Source organism: Canis aureus, chromosome 28, assembly GCF_053574225.1.
Source record: "Canis aureus isolate CA01 chromosome 28, VMU_Caureus_v.1.0, whole genome shotgun sequence".
Lineage (NCBI taxonomy): Eukaryota > Metazoa > Chordata > Mammalia > Carnivora > Canidae > Canis > Canis aureus.
The window spans coordinates 33,659,557-33,684,233 of NC_135638.1; the positions used below are offsets into that span (position 1 = coordinate 33,659,557).

At 36.7% G+C, this 24,677-nt stretch overlaps 1 protein-coding gene across 6 annotated transcripts in view; it reads left to right on the forward strand.

The window, feature by feature from the left end:
* Positions 1–23,552, forward strand: part of BPNT2 (3'(2'), 5'-bisphosphate nucleotidase 2) — a 38,758-nt gene extending 15,206 nt beyond the window's left edge. For 5 of the 6 annotated variants that reach the window (XM_077876891.1, XM_077876893.1, XM_077876895.1 and 2 more), the window contains 5 exons: positions 2,611–2,778; positions 3,258–3,420; positions 4,706–4,801; positions 15,527–15,688; positions 17,503–23,552. In XM_077876891.1, coding sequence (XP_077733017.1) covers positions 2,611–2,778; positions 3,258–3,420; positions 4,706–4,801; positions 15,527–15,688; positions 17,503–17,774 — 861 coding nt within the window. In that variant the 3' untranslated portion in view covers positions 17,775–23,552. The remainder of the gene's footprint in view (positions 1–2,610; positions 2,779–3,257; positions 3,421–4,705; positions 4,802–15,526; positions 15,689–17,502) is intronic. The other variant, XM_077876892.1, reaches the window with a different exon arrangement.
* The last annotated feature ends 1,125 nt before the right edge of the window (positions 23,553–24,677 follow it).

The following is a 24,677-nucleotide window of genomic DNA, read 5'->3' on the forward strand; positions in this document are numbered from 1 at the left end:
TTCACCAAGATGGCTTGTTCTTTGCTGTTCTTTCTCCAAAAAGGGTCTTTGAAGAAAACAGCCTATAGGGATTTTGATTGAACCAGTTTCTTAAATCTGTGGTTTACTGGTGTGAGAATTGACATCTTTAACATTTTTAAGTCATTAATTTGTTTTCATACAGTTTTATTTTCTCCATAGTGTTTTTGCTCATCTTGGGTAGATTTATGTCCAGATAATTTACTTCTTTTGTTAATTTAAATGGGTACCATTTTTATGTTAAATACTTTTAATATTTGTTGCTGGTATATAAAAAATGCAATTGATTGTTAAATATTGATTTTATATCTAGAAACTGCTATATTTTAATTCTCTAATTTATCTACACGTTCTGGATTTTCTCAGTAGTAAGTAAGTCATCAGTTGCATGTCATGATTACACTCTTCCTTTCTGTCTCTGTACCTCCCCCCACACGCCACCCTCCTTTAGCTTTCTGCAATGGTTAGACGTTCTGTGCATTGTTAACAGAGGTTACAGTGGAAGGCAGCTTGACTGTGTCATGCCTGCAGAGTCCTTCACCATGCAGTTTCTGTTCTTGTCAGACCTCATCTCCATCCAGCTTCCTTTCTTCTTTGCTTACTCTCTAGTCATACTTGCCTTCTTGTTTGCTCTGAATAATCAAGGTACACTCCTACCTCAGGGCTTTTACATTTGTTACTCCATTGGCTAGAAGTTGCTTCCTTTACATGCTTGCGAGGCTTAACTTCCTTTAGATTACCGTTCTTGGGCAGCCCCGGTGGTGCAGCGGTTTAGCGCCGCCTGCAGTCCAGGGTGTGATCCTGGAGACCGGGGATCGAGTCCTACCTCGGGCTCCCTGCATGGAGCCTGCTTCTCCCTCTGCCTGTCGTCTCTGCCATTCTCTCTCTCTGTGTATCTCTCATGAATAAATAAATAAAATCTTTAAAAATAAAATAAATAAATTACCGTTCTCATTTTGCCTTTTCCTTAGCTACCGTATCTTTGAAAACAAACAGCAGCTTTTTATTGCAGTATATTTTACATATCATACACTTTGCCCATTACAGATGTCCACTTCAGTAGTTTTTAGATTTGCCAAGTTGTGTAACGTTTGTCATTAATCAGTTTTAGAACATTTTCATCACCTTAATAATATCTCTGTTCCCATTTACCACTAATCTCTAGTCCTACCCCAACCCCAGGCATCTACTGATCGACTGACTCCATAGATTTGCCTCTTATGGACATTTTATGTGATCTCTTGTTTCATGCTTATTTCACTTAGCATCATGTTTTGGGGGTTCATGAGTGCTATAGTATGAATAGTACTTCATTTCCTTTTTTGGCTGAAAAACATTTCATGGTATGGATGTACCACATTTTGTTTATCCATTTGTTAGTTGATCAACATTTGGTAGTTTCTAATTTTTGGCTAGTATGAATAATCCTAGCCACTCTTAAAGAGCAACGCTTCTTTCCTATAGCACAGTTTTTCCCTTCTACATTTTGTATTTCCTTGTTGTCACTATTTAGAATTTCACATTTTACTTATCTTGTTCATCTCTTTTCCCTAGAATATAAGCTCCACAAGGGCAGAGATTTTTGTCTGAAATTGATCACTATTGTACATTAAGTCCTGGAACTGTCTGGTACATTGCAGGCAGTAAATGTTTATGGAATCAATAAAGGAATAAGTGAATGGATGGATTGTATGTTACTGTACACTGTATTAAATACTGTATATTGTATTAAAATATTTTTTATTTAAGTGGCTTGATGTTTCTGGAATATTAACTATTTTTAACTTTGTGACGATTTAGGATATATCAAGGCGCTTTCCAGAGATTGCTTGTATTTATAGGGTTTTCACCACGTGTGACTTTTTAGTTATATAGTTATCAGTGTTAAAATCACTCTGACACTGTAGTATGGGGTCTGGGCATGGAATCACGTGTAGTTATAAACACAGTGGTCTGGTGTGGAAAGGGTATTTGTCAGAAAACACAGTACCCTAAAGCCTATCCTGTTAAGTCTTAGTCCCTACTGGAAATTCACATTTTGGGGACATTTTTCTTGCATATGTATGTTATGATTTGATAGAGGACGTCTCTTGGTAAGGTAGTATATGAGTATGGTTGATAGTCTGTTATTAACCTCTAAGAACTGACAGAGTCACCTTATTGGTACATCCTTATTTTTAGAAGTAAATACAATTCTAACACATTAACTTAAGTCATTGTTTTATAAAACAAAATATATTTTAAGTATTCATTGAGAAGCTCACTGTTGAAAGAAGTGATTCTCTACTCACCCCTTCTATATATTTGTTGAGAATCAGAATGATTTTATATTTTAATTTTGTTTCCTAGTAAATAAAAAGAGAAAATCTGATTTTAGCATTTTATCCTGTGACATACCTTTGGTTTATAATGAAGAGAAGACTGTTTTTTGTTTTGTTTTGTTTTGTTTTATCCCTTTGGATTACCCATTTCAGCTTTGTTTACATTTTGTAATTTACTAGCTTGTTATCTATTTCATTATTTTCAGGGTTTTTTTTTTATTAATTAAAGGTTTATTTTATTTTATTTTAATTTAATTAATTTATTTTTTAGGATTTATTTATTCATTCAGAGAGAGCGAGAGAGAGGCAGAGACACAGGCAGAGGGAGAAGCAGGCTCCATGCCGAAAGCCCAATGTGGGACTTGATCCCGGGTCTCCAGGATCACACCCTGGGCTGCAGGCGGTGCCAAACCGCTGCACCACCGGGGCTGCCCTAAAGGTTTATTTTAGATGATTACTTTTCTAAGACATTGTGTCTCTCAGAGTTCATGAATTTTCTTTTTTAAGGCATATATTTTAAGTCCATTGTCACTTTTCTCCTCCTCTTAATAGTTGATTATGTTCCATGTTTCGTGATATTGTCTATTTTAACACTTTAAATCTATTATTTTTTTTATAAATATCACTAAGCTTCAAATAGTTTCTTAGTTTCTATTTCTCTATATTTGGATTTTCTGTCTTAGGCAACAAGCTAAGCTTGAATATTAGATTGTTAAGTACTTGATGAAAAGATGTTGCTGGAATCTCTTTTCTATAATAGGTTTCCTTTTTGCAATAAAATACTTCAAAATAAAAATACTGATTTATCTACTTTCAGTTTATGTGATTTGGTCTAAAATGTTTTTCCTCTTTTGTGTTTTCTCAGGTGGTGTTTTTTTCTTTGTAAATTTTTTTAACTGTCATCTATTTTTGATGCAGATAAATACTGAGGAACATGTGGATGCAGCTGATCAGGAGGTTATCTTGTGGGATCATAAGATTCCTGAGGACATCCTAAAGGAAATAGCTACCCCTAAAGAAGTGCCAGCAGAAAGTGTTACTGTCTGGATTGATCCACTTGATGCTACCCAGGAATATACAGGTGACTTTACATTAAAATTGATCAAGCTTTTGATTGCCATTATATATTGGCAAATGAGAACAAAGGCAAGTAGTGTATACTTGGTGGTAAATACTTTACCAGTCTTACACAGCTTTTCCAATTAGAATTTAATTTAATCCAATTGGCTGGATTAATGCAGTGTGGTATGAAAGTGTTAGACTGGGTCATTTATTCTCAACCTTTCCCCTGACCTCAAAACCACCATATTGTGGCATACTTCTCTTCCTTTTTTTTTTTTTTTTTAATTTATGATAGTCACACAGAGAGAGAGAGAGAGGCAGAGACACAGGCAGAGGGAGAAGCAGGCTCCATGCACCGGGAGCCCGACGTGGGACTCGATCCCAGGTCTCCAGGATCGCGCCCTGGGCCAAAGGCAGGTGCTAAACCGCTGCACCACCCAGGGATCCCCATACTTCTCTTCCTGATAGTGATTCATTCTATCACTGACCCTTTAGTGAAGGGACATTTTTAGCAGTCACAACAATAAAATGGTTCCTATTGAACACCTATGTATTGAGGTATTTGTATATTGAGTTATATATTGAGATGTGAGTTTCAGTATTTATTTATATAGGCAGGATACAATATTTACTTGTGATTTGGGGAACTTAGGTTTTATACATATACATCTATCTTTGGGATTCAAAATAGTAAGTCCTAGGCACCAGAGGTAATTAAGTAGCAAAACAGAATTACTGCCTTCACCCCAATTTTTTTTGTTTTTTTACCTGAAATCCTAGCTCAGATTTCATTACTGTAGCTCCTCTCTTATGCTTAGTTTCTTACCGAGAGATATCCAATTCCTCCCTTTTCTCTGTTCCTTTGGTGTATATGGTAAAGTTACGTGCTTATCTATGTGTGCTCCTTCTAGATGGTAAGTCCTCTTAATTTGGGGGCCTTCTTTTTTTTCATCTTTGTATTCTCGTCCTTAAGCACTGAACTTGACCCATAATAGACACTCAGTAGGTAACTATTTCGAGAACAGGAGGAAGACCTAGGTGTCTAATAGTAAAAATTAGAAAATATTTTGCCGAAGTAAGAAATAGAAATATGGAATATTGAGGGCTTTTTTTCAATAAAAAACTTTCTTAAACCAAAATTGACCACATCATATAGTAGTGGTAATATTTAGTGAGTGCATCCCTTGTGCAGGGACAGGGACTGTTCTAATTATTTGACTTGATTCTTAAATTCAGAACTAAAATTTTAAATTATTTATTTTAATAATTTTGTTACTGTTTATTGTCGTCTTTTTTCCTCCTAGAGGATCTTCGAAAGTATGTCACTACTATGGTGTGCGTGGCTGTGAATGGTAAACCTGTGCTAGGAGTAATACATAAACCATTTTCTGAATATACAGGTAAGAAATGCACTAGAGCTTTTAAGAGTTAATGCTATTAAGTCATTTGCTATAGCACTTACTATCCTGTCAGAATCTTAGCTGTAGCTCAGTAATTATTAAAGTCAATCCCCTACCTTACCTTATCCTCTCATTGGATACAGTGAGGATTTTCTTGTTGGTAATGATAATATATGATGAAGCAAAGCTTTCTAAACTTTCTTTAGAGGATAGAAACTGTGATTGACAATAAGAATAGTTAGTGTTGAGGAACTGAGGAATACAGTCGGGCACAAACTTCCCAGCAGCTGAGTTTCTGTTTCTCTTGTGCTTTTGCTGGGGATAAGGCCCAGGGCTCTTACACATTGGATTCCATGTGGATTCTGAGATCCACCATCAAGTGGCCTTAGCCAAATCTGTTGTCACGTTAGGAAACGAGCTTGATACTGTGGTGGTTAAGGGAAATGGCAAGTTGGCAGCCTCAGTGTCAAAATTCGATGGTATTAATGGTGAAAGTCTTATTTATCAGGCTAATCCTAGAGTATCTCTGGGCATTCTTTAGGGTTCCATTTGACCCTTGCCTATCTCATTTCTTGATGTAGTCATGTTTGTTAGCTTTGTGCAGATGGCAGGTCAGATCTTTGATCGTCAACGTTGGGAGTTGGCAGTGTGGAACACCATGCCAAAGAGTTTCCCATGCAGCTCAGGATGACCTTGCCCAGAGCCTTCCGGTGCTAGTGGATACTGGCATGACATTTTGGTATTACCACAGCCATTATACTGTAGTTTGCCAGAGAGGCTAGCCATAGTCTTAATAGAAGTGATAGTGCGGTCTGTGGTACAAGTCCAGAATGATGCTGACTTATTATGGTGAAGTTGAGGGAAAGAGTGAGTTGTGTAAGCTATACCATTGACAGTCTAGAAGGACTCCTCATACTTTTAATTGGCAATTCCCATCAAGAACATGGGGCAAGGATTATGGCCTTTTGGCTCCACTATTCTCTAAAATCATGAGGTTTTTTTTTTTTTTTTTTTTTTTTAAAGATTTTATTTATTTATTCATGAGAGAGAGAGGCAGAGACACAGGCAGAGGGAAAAGCAGGCTCCATGCAGAGAGCCTGACGCAGGACTCTATCTGGGTCTCCAGGATCATGCCCTGGGCTGAAGGCGGTGCTAAACCACTGAGTCACCCGGGCTGCCCAGATCATGAGGTTCTTGATGGTGACAGTATGTATCCATTTTGCCAGTGCTGGCATTGAAAACAGCCTTAATGACAAGGCGTCTCATGGGTTGAATAATCCCCCCCCCTCAAATTCATGTTCACCCCTTTATTGTTTTCCTAGGGCTATCATAAAAACAAAAAGAAAACCCACAAACTGTGTCTTTAAACAACAGATATGTAGTCTAACTCAGTTTTTGCAGCTAGAAGTCCAAAATCAAGGTGTTGGCAGAGACATGCTCTCTGAAACCTCATATAAGGGAGAATTCTTCCATATTTTTCTCTTAGTTTCTAATAGTTTAACATGAGTCTGTTGTGTTCCTTGACTGGTGAACACATCACTCCAGTCTCTGCCTTCATCACCTCATGACATTCTGCCTATGTATCTGTGTGTCTGTGTCACTTCTCTTCTTACAAAGACACCAGTCATACTGGAGTAAGATTCCACCCTAGCCCCCATGGCCTCATCTTAGCCAATTACATCTACAATAACTGCATTTCCAAATAAGGACAAATTCTTCTGTTCTGGGGATTAGGACTTCAACATTTATTTTGGTGGACCATAATCTAATAACAATCAGAACTTCAGAATGTGACTTTATTTGGAAGTTAGGTCTTTACCAGTGTAATTAAGGTAGGTATCCAGATGAGATCATGGAGAGTGTCCTTATAAGAAATCCAGGTTCCATCTACAGCCATACCACCCTGAATGCGCCTGATCTCGTCTGATCTCGGAAGTTAAGCAGTGTCGGGCCTGGTTAATACTTGGATGGGAGAAACCCAGATTCCAGAGACATGCAGAGGATAAGAGGATGGGATGGTGGAGAAGGTACAGATTAGGGTGATACGTAAAAGCCAAGGAGCACCAAAGATTGCTGGAAGCTAAAAGGCATGCAGTGAATTCTTCCTTAGAATTTCCAGAAGGGATAAACCCTCCCAATACCAATATCTGGATTTTGGACATCTAGCCTCCAGACTGTGAGAAAATAAATTTTTCTCCTTCTAAGCCACTGTGTTTATGGTAATTTTTCATGACAGCCCTAGGAAACAAATCCACCCAGTTCTGTCATTCACTCCATCCTTCTCTACTGTGTCTCAGTGGTGTGGCTGACACTGCACAAAAAAGGCTGGCTGTCAAGTGGACAGAAATGGAGACAAGGTTAATTTTTGATTGCATCCTAAATTCCAGCTCCTCTGAGATAGGCTGAACCATGTACTTGACTATTGGCTCTGCATTTCAGGACCAACTCTGCTTTGTGTTATCTGACCTTTTATCATCTTTTCATAATTCAGATAGTTTTTACAGTTGGCAATTTGACGAGCCATGAAAGATTTATGTCTTTACTGTGACAATGTGCCTTAAAGTTAATTATAATTGCTTTGTGGTTTGTGGATTGCTTTCACATGTTTCCTTTAATCCTTACTGAATAAGTGGGGGTATAGGTTAGGCTGCTAATTTAGGCTGCTGTAATAAATTGTACCAAATACCAGAGGTTGGACAAAATAATTGATTTCTCTCTTCTCTAACAGCCTATGTGGAAGCAGTCCAGGCACTCAGGCTATTCTCTCTTGCTGCTTCATTGTACTAAATTTTGTTACCCTCTTCTGCATGACTGAGAATGGCTCTACGCATTTCACCAATGGAGAGGATCAAAAGGGAGACAAGGAGGACATTCTAGGGGTTTGACCTATAAGTTACACACATCACTTCAGCTCACATCCCACTGACCAAAACTTAATTGAACCCAGCTGCAGGGGAGGCTAAGAAATGTGGTCTTTATTTTCAGTAACCATCCAAGCATCCAGTTCAGGGGTTCTGTCACTTAGAGAAAATAAAGCAGGTGGATATTGGAGTATCACTTAACTTAGAAGTATTGCTACACTTAGTGTATAATGCATGAGGAAGGGGTACACTTACTACAATACAACCACTTACAGATGAGAAAATGAGACTCAGAAGTTTGATACATTCCTCAGGGTCATCCAGCTAAATTAGAGGAGGCAACCTCAGGAATTTTATGCAAATCAGTATATCACACTACTTCCATAATAACTCCATCATAATTCCTAACATTCATATAGTGGTTAATCGTTTGCAGTAAATGAAGTCCTCTCATTTAAACCTTGTGATAACTGTGTGATGAAGAAAAGTATTGTTATTGTCCTTTTTTATAAATGAGAAAAGGGGCTTAGCAGTTCTTATGAAAGCCACAGTTTATAATGTTAGAGCAAGCACTAACCACTGCTTATTAATATCTCACATTTGTTTAGTATTTCCACAGTTTATGAAATGTATTGGCATAAATTCATTTCAGCCTCAAGATAACTCTGGAAAGAATATATAAAAGAGTAATTATGGTGGCTTTCAATTAAAGAAAGAGAAAATGGGCAGATAAAAGTTAAGTACAGGTCTTGAGTTTAAGTCTTTGAAGTCTCACTTTTTTTCTTTTCTTTTTTTAATTGTAGTATAGTTGACTCATTCTTTGGCAGTGTTCCTCATTCCCTGTCTATATCAATTAGGGTTGCATTTAGCTGCATACAAAATAAGTCTGATTACAATAGTTAAACAAGTATAGGTTTTATTTTTCTCACCTGGTAAGATGGACAAAGGGCAGGGGAATTCAGTGGCTTTTATGATACTGTTACACACCTGACTCCTTTTCTTTTTTTCTTAGAAGGTAGCTTTTTGTTTGCATGCTTAGATGGGTGCTTCCAGTTTCCATGGCTCTCTTCCAGGCTGGAAGAAAGGGGAAAGAAGAGGGACAAAAATTTATCCCAGATATTCTTTGCATTAGGAAAGAGTAACTTGAAGTCCTCTGCTTGATCTCTTTGGCCAAGTGTCACATGGTGCACTTAGCTACAAACGGCCTGCTACTCCTGAGAATTAGAATCATAATAAAGGAAATGCAAAGGAAGTTGTTACTGGATAGGCAAAGAGATTCACATTCTTTGGGCCCTGATTTCCACATCTGTTCATTTTAAGGATGGGAATAATAAGGATTATAAAATGCCCATTTTAAAAAAAATTATTCCATAAGACTGTGTATCCTCTCCCTCTAGAGTCTTACCTCTAAAATAAAAAAGCCAAAAGTTTCTAACTTAGGAACAAGTTGTGTTCCAGATGGTTTCTGTAAGTTATAATAAAATGCCCTATTCTGTGATGGAGCTGAGTTGCGCAGTATGCTAGAATTGGGAAGGTGCTTGCTAGTCAGCAAACATTCTAGAATAATCAATAAGTCCTTAATTAGGTGTGGGTGGACCTTCTATTCCTGGATCGAAGGTTTGTTTGGCTTGTGTCCTCTTTTTGGACTGTTATTTACAGATCCAGACTGTATATTGATGTTGTAGAGTACCAACTATCAAGTATTATATGCTTACCAGAATTGAGCTACACTTGACTATAATGGGAGCTAGATGGTATTGCTGGTAGTAATAGGTAGAGCAAAACTGATCAAAATCCTTATCAGACTTAATTAGAAGTAATTGAGTTTGAAATTCTAAGAAGCAGCAGGTATTTTACCAAAATAATGTATAAATATGTGAGTGTGAGATATCCAGGCAGTGGAAATTTGTAGCTATTAGAAATAAGTTATAATGTCTGAAGTTGGTAGCAAAGTACTAACCACTTTTTATTTCCCATGTACTTTTTTTTTAGCATATCTTACAGATAAAATAAACACATTCTGCTATTTTATGTTTTCATGATTACCTCATCATCCAATTATTTATTTCATAAGCACCTACTGATTTTTTTTAAAGCGCTTGAAATAATTTTTCCATATACATGTTAGGACAGGATTTATCGAGATTCTATAACATGAAATATGTTTTAAAAATACTAAATTAGCAATTCTTACCTAAAATTTTTCTGGTACTATCTACTGAGCGATGCTGTCTTTATTCTCTTACACAATACTGACCTCTAGAGATGGAGCACTGTAAATTCACTGCTAAGTAAAACCGTGTTTTTTCTGATAATTTCTAAAAAGAATTTAGATACTTTATTTTTTTCTTCTCTTTCTCACTTTTTAACTTTTATTTTGAATAATTTCAAACAAAATTGTACAGAATTTTCATGTGCTCTTTCATTTAGATTTAATAGTTGAACATTTCTGTATATTTGCTTCCTTCTTTATTTTCATGTATTTTAAAGAAAATTACAAGGATTGTGACATTTTACCCCTATATACTTCACTATGCATCTTTTTATATAGTGTTAATGTAATACTATTATTTTATAATGTTATTATGAATATAATAAAAGTAACAGTTATTCCCCCCCCCCTTTTTTTTAAGATTTTACTATTTATTTATTCATGAGAGACACAGAGAGAGAGGCAGAGACACAGGTAGAGGGAGAAGCAGGCTCCATGCAGGGAGCCTGACATGGGACTCGATCCCGGGTCTCCAGGATCACACCTGGGGCTAAAGGCAGCACGAAACTGCTGAGCCACCCGGGCTGCCCACCCTTAGTTGTTTCTGGAGTGGGTTTTACAACTGGTTACTTCAACCCAAGATCCAGTCAAATGACATGCATTTTTTTGGTTGCTGTGTTAAATTTTCTTATTTTAGAATAACCTCTAGTCCTGTTCTTCCTCATGACATTGACTTGTTGAGATCAAGTTACTTATTACATAATGTTCTGCTTTTTGGATTCTTCTGATTATTTCCTCAGAGTGTCCTTTAACTTGTTTACTTTTCATCATCTATTTCTTATAAAGTGAAAATTAGATCTGAAACCTTGATTGGATTAAGGTTAAGGATCTTTGTCAGGAATATGTTGTAGGTATCCTTTGTGCACTTCCTCCTGCATCATTTTATATGACATGTAATTATCTTTTCTCATTATTATTGATGCTATAAGATAGTTAAAGTGGTCACGACCAGATCTCTGTTATAAATTATTTTGCTTCTCTTGCTGCTAGCAGGTATCTGGAGAAATATTTTGGAGCCATTTGAAATCAGGATTCTATTAAACGTTTCGCATAATAGTTTTAAGATCTATTAAAGATGTGAAATGGGATTTTCTTATTTTTTTTTCCTTTTTTAAAATTTAAATTCAATTTGTTAACACATAGTGTAACACCCAGTGCTCATCCCATCAAGTGCCCTCCTTAGTGCCTGTCACCCAGTCACCCCTTCCCCCAACTTGTTCCCCTTCCGCAGCCCTTTGTTTTCCAGAATTAGGAGTCTCTCATGGTTTGTCTTCCTCTCTAATTTTTCCCCACTCAGTTTCCCTCCTCTCCCTTATAGTCTGAAATGGGATTTTCTAATCCTGTTGTTTTTCCTACATATATTAGCTAGAATTCTTTTGAGAAATTTCTTCATCAACTGGGGTTATGTGTTTATCCTGAAAGGTAGTTCCTAATAGAAAGACAAAATACATGTTTAACTTCTTCACCAATTTCTAAGTAAGGCCTTTGAGTAAAAACTACCTCCAGGGGGTACAGATGTTATTTTTTCAGGGAAGAGGAGACTTTTTTCCCTTTTTTAAAAAAATATATTTAAGATCTCACAGAGTTTTGTATATCCAGTGCAATGCAAACTACAGGCATTATTTTTTATTTTTTTTTACGGTGAAAAAATTTATATTTAGATTTATAGCCGGCTGGACTCAGTTTAGATGATCCCAATTTTGTTGGCAACATCCAAAGCATCATAGTCAGGAGCCAGTCGAACATATGCTTTCTTCTCTCCATCAGGCCTGATCAAGGTGTTGACCTTGGCCGCATCAGTGTCATAGAGCTTCTTCACAGCCTGTTTGATCTGGTGCTTATTGGCCTTGACATCCACAATGAACACTAGTGTGTTGTTGTCTTCTATTTTCTTCATGGCTGACTCAGTAGCTAAGGGGAACTTGATGATGGCATAGTGATCAAGCTTGTTTCTCCTGGGGGCACTCTCTCGAAGGTATTTGGGCTGCCTTCGGAGACGCAGGGTCTTGGGTCGTCGGAATGTAGGTGACGTGCGGATCTTCTTTTTTTTTGTGACTGTGCACGCCTTTCAGCACCGCTTTCTTAGCTTTCAAAGCCTTTGCTTTGGCTTCGGCTTTGGGAGGGGCAGGGGCTTCCTTCTTCACCTTCGGCGCCATCTTTGTGAAAGGGCAGGCATTATTTTTTAAGTTCAGTCTATTCTTCTCATTGCTTGCTGTCACTAACACCTTTTTATATATCTTTTTGTTAAAATGCCATTATATGGTCCTTTAGGTTAGGTCTCGTCTGTTGGTTCTCCCCTGTGAGTAACAGTGAAATCTGCTCATTTTAGCCTATCGGACTACCATCCCATTTTAATCAGTTATACCTTTTTTGATAATGTGTTTCTCCTCCTCAACTCTTCAGATTTAAATGATATCCTTTGACTCTCACCAATCAAGTGTAAGATAACACATACACACTTTTATTCTTCCACCTTTATTCCTATCTTTGGTTTCCTTTTAAATCCACAATTAAATTTATTCAGTGCTGACCAACAGTGCTTTTGCTAAGAGTTCTTCAGTCATCCTTCAGTTGGATAAAAGCTTGTCCTCTAATAGATTACTTTAGGAGAGCTAGCTCATCGAGGTCATACTACCTGTTCTTACACGTTAAAAGCTTTTTCTGTAGCCTTGATTCTTGAAAGACTCTCAATTGCTTACAAACTCTTTGGTGTAGCCCTCTATCCTTGGGCTGCTCTAATAAATTACCACAAACTAGAAGGTTTAAAACAATAGAAATTTATTTTTTCACAGTTCTAAGAGCCAGAAGTCTGATATTATGTTGTTGGCAGTGTCATGCTCCCTTTGAAAGCTCAAGGGAAGAATCTTTTCTTGCTTCTTCTAGCTTCTGGCAGCTCCCAGCATTTGTTGACATGCCCAGGTTTATAGACCTATCACTCCAGTTTGTGCCTTTACTTTACATTCTCTTGGTATTTGTTTCTTGTTTTTACAGGAACACCAATTATTGAATTTAGGGCCCACTTGAATCCAGTATGACCTCAGCTTGAATTACATCTGCAAAGACCCTATATCCAAATGAGGTCATATTCTGAAAGTTCCCAGTAGACAGGGATTTTAGTAGGGCTCTATTTTACCCACTGTACACTCTTGTTTCTTGGTTAACTGGTAGAAACTGTTGAACTATGTAATATCTGTGTGTGTGTGTGCATGTTGAATCTTGCTGGCAGAAAAGCTGATAATCCGATTTTCTTTCCTTTGTAAGTAGCTTGGTATTTTTGCCTGGAATGCCAAAGAGCTTTATCTTGAAAGTCTAATAATAGAACTATGATATATCTCAGATTCAGAGTTGGCATTCTGGGCAGATATCTACAAAGTATGTCTCTCAGTGTGGACATTCAAGTCCTTTTATTTCAGGAACATTCTTTTGAATCAAAGTTTTAAAGATTAGTTCTATTTCATTCTTTCTTTTTTGGGGACTCCTAATATATGTGTATTGACTCTTTCACAGACTTCTGTCTCTATTACTTTCTCTCTGGTCCCTTTTATCTGTTTGTTTCACTTACTTTTTTTTGCTTTTCTCATTGCTTGCTATGCTTTGGACCGATCTGTTGCTTTTCTGTGTATCCTGTGATCTAGTGCTAAGTCTTAAGTGATTATTTTTGTCGTTATTGTTTGTGGTTTCTTTCCTGTATTATGTGAGTTCCAATTTCATATCTTCCTATTTATTTATCTTTCCTGAGTTGTTTTTTTTTTGTTCTACAATGTTCTTTTGTTGTTGCTTATTATTTTTAATCATCTTTGAATGTTGTATTACAGTTTTATTCTGCTTTATAGAATTTTCAAGTAGCCTGAAATATTTTAACTGTCATTCATTGTGTTTTCTTCTTCTGCTTTTCAGTGGACATTGCAGTTATTCAGATTTCTTATTCCCATTTGGGCTGGCCACTGTGCAGTTGGTGGGAAGGTGGCTGGAGAAAAGGAATTTGGGTTGTTCTCGTTCAAGAACTTTCTTTTCTGTTAGAGCAAGGAAAGCATTATCTTTATTTTTAGGCATCTTTTTTTGTTTTGTTTTCATCATTCTTCTGTCTTGTTGGATCCTGTCTTGTTTCAGGAAGGCCCTTATCTTTAACCTCTTCTTTTTCTTAGTTCTGTTTGCTGTCTTCTCAATTGTCTCTTCAGAGACTTTCTGAAAGATGTTGGATGTCATGTGGTCTGTTGTCAGGACTTCACTTTGGCTCTGTGTCTTCTCCATGTCTCCTCTTGTCGCTGCTCTTTTGCCATGTCTCAGACCTACTTTCAGTATTTCTCATTTTAGTTGCGACCCTTTCCTTCTGGGAGGAAATCTTGACTGTTGTTCTCGGAGTTCTACCACCGCTGAGAGTCCTCCAGCTTCTTGGCACTTCTGTGCGGCTCCTGCTGTATTCCCCACACTCGGGTCAGCTTTGGCACTTACTCTACCAATCGATCTTCAGTATTTACTTCCCTTCCTTCTTATTTGTGTTTATGACTGTTTTTCATCTCCTGCTCATTCTTTAGCTCTCGATTAAGGGTGTTGCTCTCCTTATGGCTATGTGTGGTCTTTAGACAGAAGTGTGAGAGGGATCCAGGGGACTGCCATCATCCTTGGGCCACCCAGAAACCCAGACACTCTGTTCATTTTTTTTTATTGTTTTCCTGCAACCAAGAGTAAGTGGTAATGCAGCGGCTTTCGTCGCTAGCCATCGTGGACTGTTTTACCCTCTAATGAGTGACTGCTAGAACAACAGTCTAGTTGGGATAATACTGAGTAAGTATGTTTTCTTGTGTAGCTTGGTAGTCAATGAAGATAACTTCCAAGCCTAGAAAAACATTGCAAGCCATTTCTAGGGTCTCCTCACCTTACACATTTCTGTTGTATTTTGAAGTCTAGAGCATTTTCTTTTTATATTCTCTGATATAGCAGATATGTAAACTTCACTCACCTCTTTAGCTGTTTTATATTTATAAAGCTCTTTAGGAGATTGATCCAATATGTAAGTGAAAAACCATGGATGTATAAAAAATAGAGGTAGTGAGGAGAAAAACCTATTTTTAAATTTTGAATTATCCAGGGTAACAGAGTTGTGCTTCTGTTCTAGGTTGTCACAAGTTGAATTCCCCAGGAGCCAGACTTTGAGATGGAGATTAGCATGCAGGATGTTCAGGAAAGAATGCCCTTGGGATCAAATTTGTGTAAGAGAGGAGGGAAGCCAGATTAGATTAGGTACAAGCGCTGTTGAGTTGCAGTGAATCCCAGTAAGAGCTCAGCACCTCACAGGGAGCTCTGGGGCCTAGGAGTTCTTAAGCCAAGTTTTTAGTAGTCATTATCTCTGGTTGGGCAGGATCACATGGCCTTTTTTTTTTTTTTTTTTTAGCTTTGTCTTAATATTTGCCTATTTTAATGTAAAAAACGTTAAATGTTACTCGTTCTCAGGAAAAAAATAAGCATTTCTGTTTTGGGGGGGTGATACAAGTAATTCTGTGGAAAGGGATCTTCTGTCAGTTAACTCTTGATACTTTGTTCCCATTTCAGAAAGCTTCAGTGCTTTTCATGCATACTATGTTTGTTTTTCAGCTTGGGCGATGGTAGATGGTGGGTCCAATGTGAAAGCCCGCACTTCTTACAATGAGAAGACCCCAAGGATCATTGTGTCACGTTCGCATTCAGGAATGGTCAAACAAGTTGCTCTTCAGACTTTTGGAAACCAGACTACAATTATCCCAGCTGGTGGTGCTGGTACGTGCCTACTCCCCTGTATGTCCAGTGTCCCCAGCATGGTCAAGGCTTACGTTGGAAGAAGGAGTTGGTTGTCCTGTGCTTGGGCAAAAAGTAAGGCTAGACGTGCTTTGCAGACAGATACAGTCTCCTACTTCATTTTCTAGGGTGGGATTTCAAGTCCTACATGCCTTCTTATTAGAAACAACCTCATAGGAGGGACAACAGTCTCACAACAGTGATTTCTGTTCCTCAAATACTACAAAAGCACCCTCATGTCAGTGATGTGCCATTGATAGTGGTTTTATTTTTTATTTTTTTATTTTTTGATAGTGGTTTTATATATGATCTAATTTCAAAATAATTGTGCTGTTAGCTTAACTGTAGGAATGTCAGGAAAAGAAGGGAGATCAAGCACATTACGATGTTTCATGTGGTAGAAAGATGCCAGGAGTCACCAGAAGTGTTATTAGAATGGCTAATCCCTGGGCACTTTTAACACCTTTGAACTCCAGCTTGCATGTATGGGATGAGCCAGAGTCTGGTGGCCACCCAGCTTACAGTATTCTGCAGTATTTTATTACCTGTGTTATTGATCAGGGGTCTGCTTATTTTTTCTGAAAGGCCAGATAGTAAATATTTTAGGCTTTATGAGCCACGTGTGGACTCCCTTGCATACTATTCTTGGATTTTTGTTTTATTTACCACCCTTTAAAAATACAAAGAAAACATTCATAGCTTGAGGGTTGTACAAAAACAGTGTGTGGCCTGGATTTGGCTCACAGGCCATTTGCCCTCCCTTGTTTTGAGTGCTATTTAATATGACAGAAGTGTTTTAATTCAAATACATAACAAAGTATGGCCAGAAATGTGTGTTTGAAAATCTTTTCACCACAGTAATAAGGGGAAAAGTAATACTTATTAAAACTTTTAAGCCTAATAGTTTGAATTTAGTGATTACATAAATGTACCTTACTTAGTAGGACGTCATTATTTTCTTATAAGCTCTCTGTTAATGTTAGTTAGGAAAGGTAATGTTCAGAATACCCAGTAGGAAGGATAAACCAGACTCTAGACCTGTTTTCTTCTGTGTTTATTTTTAAATTTAAAAAAAATTCTGCCTCATTACAAAAAAAAATTTAAAAGATTAAATTACAAATCTTAAGCACAATCTGCTTAAGATTGTGTTATTTTGTCTTCTTTCAAATCCAGTGTTCTAGCTATCCAAATGAAACCTGTGGGCATTGAGCTTCAGTGTAGTATTCCACGGGAAGTGGTACATAGTGATACGTCGATAGGTCTGTAGAAAACAACCACAAGGTAGATTTAAATTTAAAAGATTAATAGATGTATATTATGTTTTACTTGAGAATAGCTTCATAAGTTACTTTACAATGTATCTTTTACTCATTTGAGTTTAATATAATGTCTATGCTGTTAACTTTTTTAAAAAAAAGAACAAAATGAGTTTTTTTTTTAGAATCTTATTTATTTGAGAGAGAGAGTGAGAGAGCACAGGCAGAGAGTGAGAGAGCAAGCTCATGAGCAGGGAAGGGGGAGAGGCAGAGGGAGAAGGAGGCTTCCTACTGAGCAGGGAGCCCTGATGCAGGGCTGGATCCCAGGATCCAGGATCAGACCTGAGCAGAAGGCAGATGCTTAACCAACTGACCAGGAGAACAAAACTATTTTTTATGTAATTTTAGATTTCGCAGTTGCAGAGATAGTATCGAGAACTCTGGCATGTCCTGTGCTGTTATGTTTTACAATGTACTCTTAAATAAACTACTTTTTGAAATCTTTTGAATAGTAACCTAAATTCTTTGTTTATCTTTTAGGTTATAAAGTTTTAGCACTCTTGGATGTACCTGATAAGAGTCAAGAAAAAGCTGATCTATATATCCATGTGACATACATCAAAAAATGGGATATATGTGCTGGGAATGCCATCTTAAAAGCCCTTGGGGGACATATGACTACCCTGAGTGGTGAAGAAATCAGTTACACTGGTTCTGATGGCATTGAAGGAGGGCTCCTTGCTAGCATCAGAATGAACCACCAAGCTCTGGTCAGAAAACTCCCAGATCTAGACAAGACAGGACATAAATAAGCAAAGTCCATCACAGGTCACAGCTCTTCCTGAGTTGAACAATCAGCCTGAAACGCTGGGGGCTTCAAATTCAAAGCGTCGGTGGAGACTATGCATGGTTAAGGCCATCCTGAACTTTTTAAAGTATTTATGAAGCATCAGAGACTTATTTTCCCTGTAATAGGATGCAAGATCAGGGAAAGTGGGTTGCTTCGTGTCTCAAGTATTGTCTTTATTTTTGAGACTATTTTCGTACGGTTGTCATACACAAGGTAAATATATATATGTGTGTGTGTGTGTGTATATATATATACACACACACATATATATGAATTAAAATCTATAGCTGAGTCTACATTGTTATGAGTCACCATTTTCACACATCATGAATCTTCACTATTTGTTAGTACTTTCCTACATAATTGGGCTGAAGAAAGGATTGATTTTGTGTAGATTTAATACTACTTTACAATTGTATCTCATTGAAACTAAAGTAATTGGGGGTTTTTACCCCTAATTCAGATGGAAAGCACAAGAAGCCACATGTTCATTAATATGCAACAAGTGCTCTATTTATCTGTTGTTACTGAATATTTCTTATGGATTAAAACAGAAAACGCTTAACTTGTTTTTTTTTTTCTTTGAAATTTTAATAACAGGTTCACCAGCTAGTCGAGAGTATAGCTATATGATGATTGCGTTGTAATTGTAATTTCCGTGTGCGTGTGTTTTGTTTTGGTACAGAAAAGTGTATTTGTACCCATGGGGTCAACATTTCTGCCATCTTACTGTTGCTTTTGTTTGCTCTGTGGACAATGCATGGTTCCATCCTTTCCCTCCTGACCAACATTTAGTCTTTAACTTGTAAGGTTTGGATTAAGGTTTCAGGGCTAACACTAGGATTTTGGTACGCTTTCTCCTTAGGGATAAATTATGCACTATAAAAGTATAAATTATTCTGTTAATTGAGTCATTTAATATTATATAAATTGAGCTAGCTTTCGTTATTTTCAAAAGCTCTGTTTTAGTACTTTTTAAAAAATTTGCCAGGTTTATATGTAGAGATTCTCTCATCAAGAATGATATATGGTTGCTTTTACCATTAATAAATGGATCTAACATAGTGTCAAAGTAGTAAATTTTAAGATACTTTAAAGTTTCTGTTCAGGTTAAAATAATGAAGGTTAATGTTACTTTTTGATTAATTTTTGTTTTATTTCAGTAGGCAGAATCTGGTTGAAGAAAAGTGGTGGCATGTTCACTATGTCACTGTAATCAGAACCTTGCTTTGTGAAAGTTCATTGGGATGTTGGATTTGTCTGTGTGGTATTGAAATTTCGTGTAAACAATACTGTTATTTCATGTGACTTAGATGTCCTTATATTTTATAACCTACTGATAGCAGGGCGAGAGGGGTTTGCTCATTGTCTTCTTTTCTTTCTTTAAAACAATGGTTTCTTTTCCTATCTTGGAGGTAAAATTGACCAAAGAATGGACATCCTCATCTGGTGGAATGTGCATACAACTTTAGGTCTGCATTTTACACGGTTTCCAGAGCCCTTGAATTGCTCTTTGGGAACTGAATCAAGCATGATGCACAAGTTTCCACTCAGTCTCTAGCATCTGGTCACAAACCTGATAGTGTAGTGGGCCTCGATAGGTATGATTTTGTTCAGCGAAAATACAAAGTTTTTGGTAGTTGGATCACTTGATATTTAAACAGGACTTAGGGATTTAGAACAGAATACTAGAGACCTCATCTTTTTACTTTGCAATGAAATGAGAGCATTTTTTTCTCAGGAGAGATGGCAAAGGCATATACTGTTTCCAGAGTCATGATATAAACATTTATTTTAATTGTAATGTGTCAAACATGGGGCAAGAAGGCTGGCATATTAGGAAATGGCATTTAATTGGAGTTTTTTTTCAATATATGGAAACTTTCTAATTTAATGGAAATGAAACTAGATCATATTAGCAAGCATGATTGCTTTGTTTTTATTTTTATTCCATTAATCTGCATGTAGATAATAACTTTGCAAAGGGCTTGTGTCATGTGCAAAAATTAAGATATTGGCTGACAGTTAAATGTGTTATTTTTATAATTTATTGGGGATAGTCTAGTTACTAATGGTTTTTAAGTGCTTTTTTGGAAAATTCATCTTTAATTTTTTTTTTGTTTCTAAAAGTTGATAAACGTCACAGAACTAATATAAGTACAAAGAACAGTATTTATATTTATTTATGTGAAACATTATTGTGCCAGAACATACCAGTAAAAGTAAAACACCATGAATAAGTGAGGCATGTAGTATCTTCCAGAATTACATAAATAAAATTACTTTTAAAATGTAGAAAAATAACGAGTTGAACTTTTAGTGAGCCTCACCTCTCCAATTCCTAGTCTTTCCTTCCGTTTCCTTTATCTTTGCCCTCATTTAGAGCACAATGTTCCCTTAAACTTTGAGTTTTACACATCACATTTAGTAAAAGCAGTAGCGTCAGTGATTTCAGTGTTTATTAGCTGTCTCCTTGCTCTGCCCTTCATCTCTACCTCGTTCCCTGGTTCCCCAGCCCATTGATATTCTTCCAAATCTGCCCCTCTTTCTTCACTAGTATTATTTCCCAACACTAAACCCCTGAATTCTCTCCTGGACCTACTTCTCTCAAGGTAGACTGCTGAAGTCTTATGGTGGAACTGAGATTCTAGTTAAGTTCCTGGTCAGGGAGATGAAGCCGGGCCAGAGTTCTGGTTCATCATTACTTCTCAAAGACTATTCTCAAAAGGTAAAGGAAAATGACCTTCAAAACCATAATATTTACACTGTCAAGTCTAATCTAGTGCTTCTGTCTTTACAAAGCATTTCTTCAGATCCATTCTTCATAGAATGAAAAATGCAGAAAGTATGAGAATTAGGTATATAAGCCTGCTTAAGAAAACTTACTTTTTCTGTTTTCATATTTCTGTCCTTATTTCAGTTGAGATTACAAAGGGCCTACAAGGTGGATCATACTTGTCTGGTATTCAATTGTCCTCTTTCCTCTGATTTTAGTGTGTTTTCTTGATTTTAAAGCAACATTCAAATGAACTGTTTATGGCTGTATGATGAAGCTAACAAATGTTTTGATTCATGTATTTTAAGTAACAGTTGTGCAAATTCTGTTTGCTGGGCGCTCCCTTTGAATATTGTGAAAATTAGGTCAGAGGAAGTAAGGGAGGGGCAGTGGCTAAGAAGAGGGTGGGAAAGAGGAAAGACAGCTCCAGGGAAGAGTAGCAGAGGGAGGATGCAGAGCAAACATCTGCCTTGAGCCTTGGAATCAGGAACTCTGCCGCTGTCTCAGATGTTCAAAAATTGGATCTCACTTAGGTTTTGAAGGTGACAAGCATAAGTAAAGCTGGGGCGCCACCACCCCCTATTCCTCAAAAAAATATATATATGTATATATATATCTCTCCAGCTTGCCTCTCCTTGATAACACCTTGAAAATGGCCTTATGGAGACAATCCTTGGCAGGTTGAAAATAGAAACTACTTGGGTTTTTCTAGCTGTAACTGTTTATCTTGCTATGTGTTGACTGCTCCTGGATAGAAACTGAATTTTCATTTTTGATCTTGGTTGAATTTGAGATGTGTTATTTTCAGTATATGCCTACAAAAAGTCTGTCTCGTAACTGTTGTATAAAATAAACCTAAACTATGGTTTCATTTTTATCCTAAAAAAGTTGTGCCTTAATAATAGGGCATTGTATGTTAATAAGGGAAAACAAAATCTTTTTTTAATAGATGGGGAAAATAGGAACTTTTTGCCATTAAAATTTAAGTTCTTTTAACATTTTTAATATTAGAGTTGGGGGAAATTCATTGAAGTTAAATACAATTGATATAAACTTATTTTTGCATAACCTAGCATTTACAACTAAAGTACATTTTTATAAGAACTGGCATCTTGATGTATATAGGTCTGAAATGATACTTCATCCTTTGATTTTTAATTTGAAATAATACAAGACCAGGATAAGGTACATTTAACAATTTTTTTTTCTTTTAAATCATTTCAGTGTGTTATTATATCTGTTCTACTAGTCCTCTGACTTGCTTTGGTTTTTAAAAATAGCTACTCATGGTACCATGTCAATAATTTATTAATGCTAATTTAAAAATATTGTGTGTTACGTGACTTAACCAGAATGGCTCCTGGATTGAAGTGGGGGGCGAATGGGGGATTCTGATTAGCAGTTTCTAAGAGGGCAAGAAGAATTGAACTTTGTATTTCAAAAGAAAGCTTTGGTTTCATGAGGTGCTGTTTATGTAAGTTGTTTATTTTTATTTTATCAAAGCCTGGCAGGTATTAGCATTCCAATTTACTATTGGTCTCTTTTTTTATTTTTAAAGTTATTTTTAAAGTTGGATGGTGAATTAATTCTGTGGGAAAATGAGATTTATAAGTAGGGGTTTTTCTTTTTGGGGGGGTGGGATAATATAAGCCAAATTTTTAGAAGTTAAGGCTGATGAATAATATTAAAACAATGTTACATACTGTGTTTGTAAATGTTCCCTAAAGTATTATAATTAAGGTAATTTGTGTAAATTACAAAAGCAGAAACTGTGATGTTTGATTAGTAGTATGTTCCGTTAAAATTCCTCTTGAGGTATGTTCGACACATAGTAAGTTATTCAGGAAAGACTTGCTCATCCTGTATTTTTTAAATAGGAAATACAGCATGCCAAGTCATCATTAGATCCGTTAGCCTAGAACGACTTTCTCTCTCTCCCCAAATTCTCTCTTCTAAGCTCTCTTCATTTTTGCGGGGTTGAGGACATAGTAATGTTTAAAGACTTTAATTCATGCGTAAAAATATGGACTCCCAATTTCCATGTAGCATTACATCCTCCACTGGCAAGAGCCAAAGCTAGTTTTACAGTCTGACAAGAGACACCATGTTCTGCCATGATGAACTGTGGTGCTCCAGATGGATTTATCCCCCATTTGATGATGTTCCTTAAGCTACTAGATGTACATACACACGGGGTTGAATTTACTCTGAACTATGAAATGGTGTTTCCTGTTCATGTCCCTGCTTCCTCAAACTCTTTTTTTAATGGATCTCACTTCCAGTCCATCTCTTGTAATGGGCTAACATTGACAAGAGGGATTAAAATAAAAATAAATACCTTCCCTATTCACACATTTAAAGCTGCTCTAGAGGAGCTAGTCCATTTCCTGTTGCCAAGCCATGCATAAAACACCAGACTTTCTTCACTTGGCATGCTGTATCCTGTGTCACCCACAGCACCAAATTTAAGGGAGTCCTGACTTTAATCTCTATTGAGAAGTAAACTCTCCTCCATGTTTTTAGAAGTTATTTTATACCTCACCTATAGTACTCATTTTTATATGTGTTGTTGTAAACTTCCTAAGGACAGGGATTGTGTCTTGGTGATTTTTGTATCTCCACCTCAACCCCAGCAGCTAGCCCAGTGTCTTGAATAAATTAGGTGCTTACTTTATGTTGAACTAAATTGAATAAAAGAGTACTACTAGCATAAGCATTTCTCATGCCTTGGTTGTATAAGCTGATTGTTTTGTTGACTTTGCAAATATTTATGATTATCATCCCACACACACTAAATTATTTTTTAAAGTTTGGCTTTCTTTCTTTTAGATACTACCCCCTGGACATTTAGCTCTAGAAAATGTGATTGCTTCCAATGAAATGACTATCCCAAATGCTCTGTCCCTGGATATACTTTGCCAAACTGAAATTTGAATTTTCGGAATAAATTGGTCATGTCTGCAAGAGATTGTGTGCTGCATCTGCTTTTTTCCCCTCTTTTTTTTCTTTCTTTTTTTTAACTAGGGTAACCTATAAATTTACCATCTTAACCATTTGTAAGTGCACAATTCCGTGGAATTAAATATATCCACAATGTTGTACAACCATCACCACTGTGCTTTTAAAGAACCTGTTCATCCCAAACATAAACCCTACCCATTGAGTCCCTCCTTATTCATAACCCTTTCACCTCCACCCTGGAACTATTCTGCTTCCTCTATGAATGCATCTGCTTTTGAAGTCTTAGTTTTCTGAGAGTCTCTGTCTTCTCTCACCATGTACAGAAAAGGCATCAGTTTGAGAAGGGGCTTACAAGGCAAACAGCCATAACAAAATTATATCTTGTATTCTTTGATTTGTTCTAAGATGGAGGGAGGATAGAAAAAAGAAGCAGAGACAAGGATATAGAAAAGTAGTAATAGAAACAGTATGATGAGAAAGATACCAGAGGGTATTGTTTTCAAGTCCATGATGATAAAAAAGATCAGCCCTGTATTATGAATTTGGTTATTCTATATCATGCATCAGCAGACGTATATTATTTGCTTATACAAATAGAGAATTCTATGCTACGTCCTAATGGAACAATTAGGATATAGACCATTATTTTAAGAATTGTTTCTAAAACTCTGAGTATTTTGAAAGCCCAGAAACTTTTGTTTGAAGTGTAGTTGACACAGTATTACATTAGTTTCAGGTGTACAACACAGTGATTTTACAGCCCTAGGGATTCTGCCCATTTTTTTATAGGATTATTTCTTTTCTTGGAGTGGAGTTGTATAATTTCTTCATATATTTTGGATATTAACCCCTTATTGGATATGCCATTTGCAAATATAACTGGAAGCCTGTACCTCCTACTCTCAACTATTTTTTGCCCTTTCTCCTACTCACTTTCCTCTGGCAATTACCAATTTCTCTTCTATATTTATGAGTCTGTTTCTGCTTTTTGTTTGTTCATTTGTTTTTTAGATTCCACATATAAGTAAAATCCTATGGTATTTGTCTTTCACGGTCTGACTTACTTCAGTATAATATAAGTCCATTCATGTTGTCACAAATGACAAGATCTGTCTTTTTTATGACTGA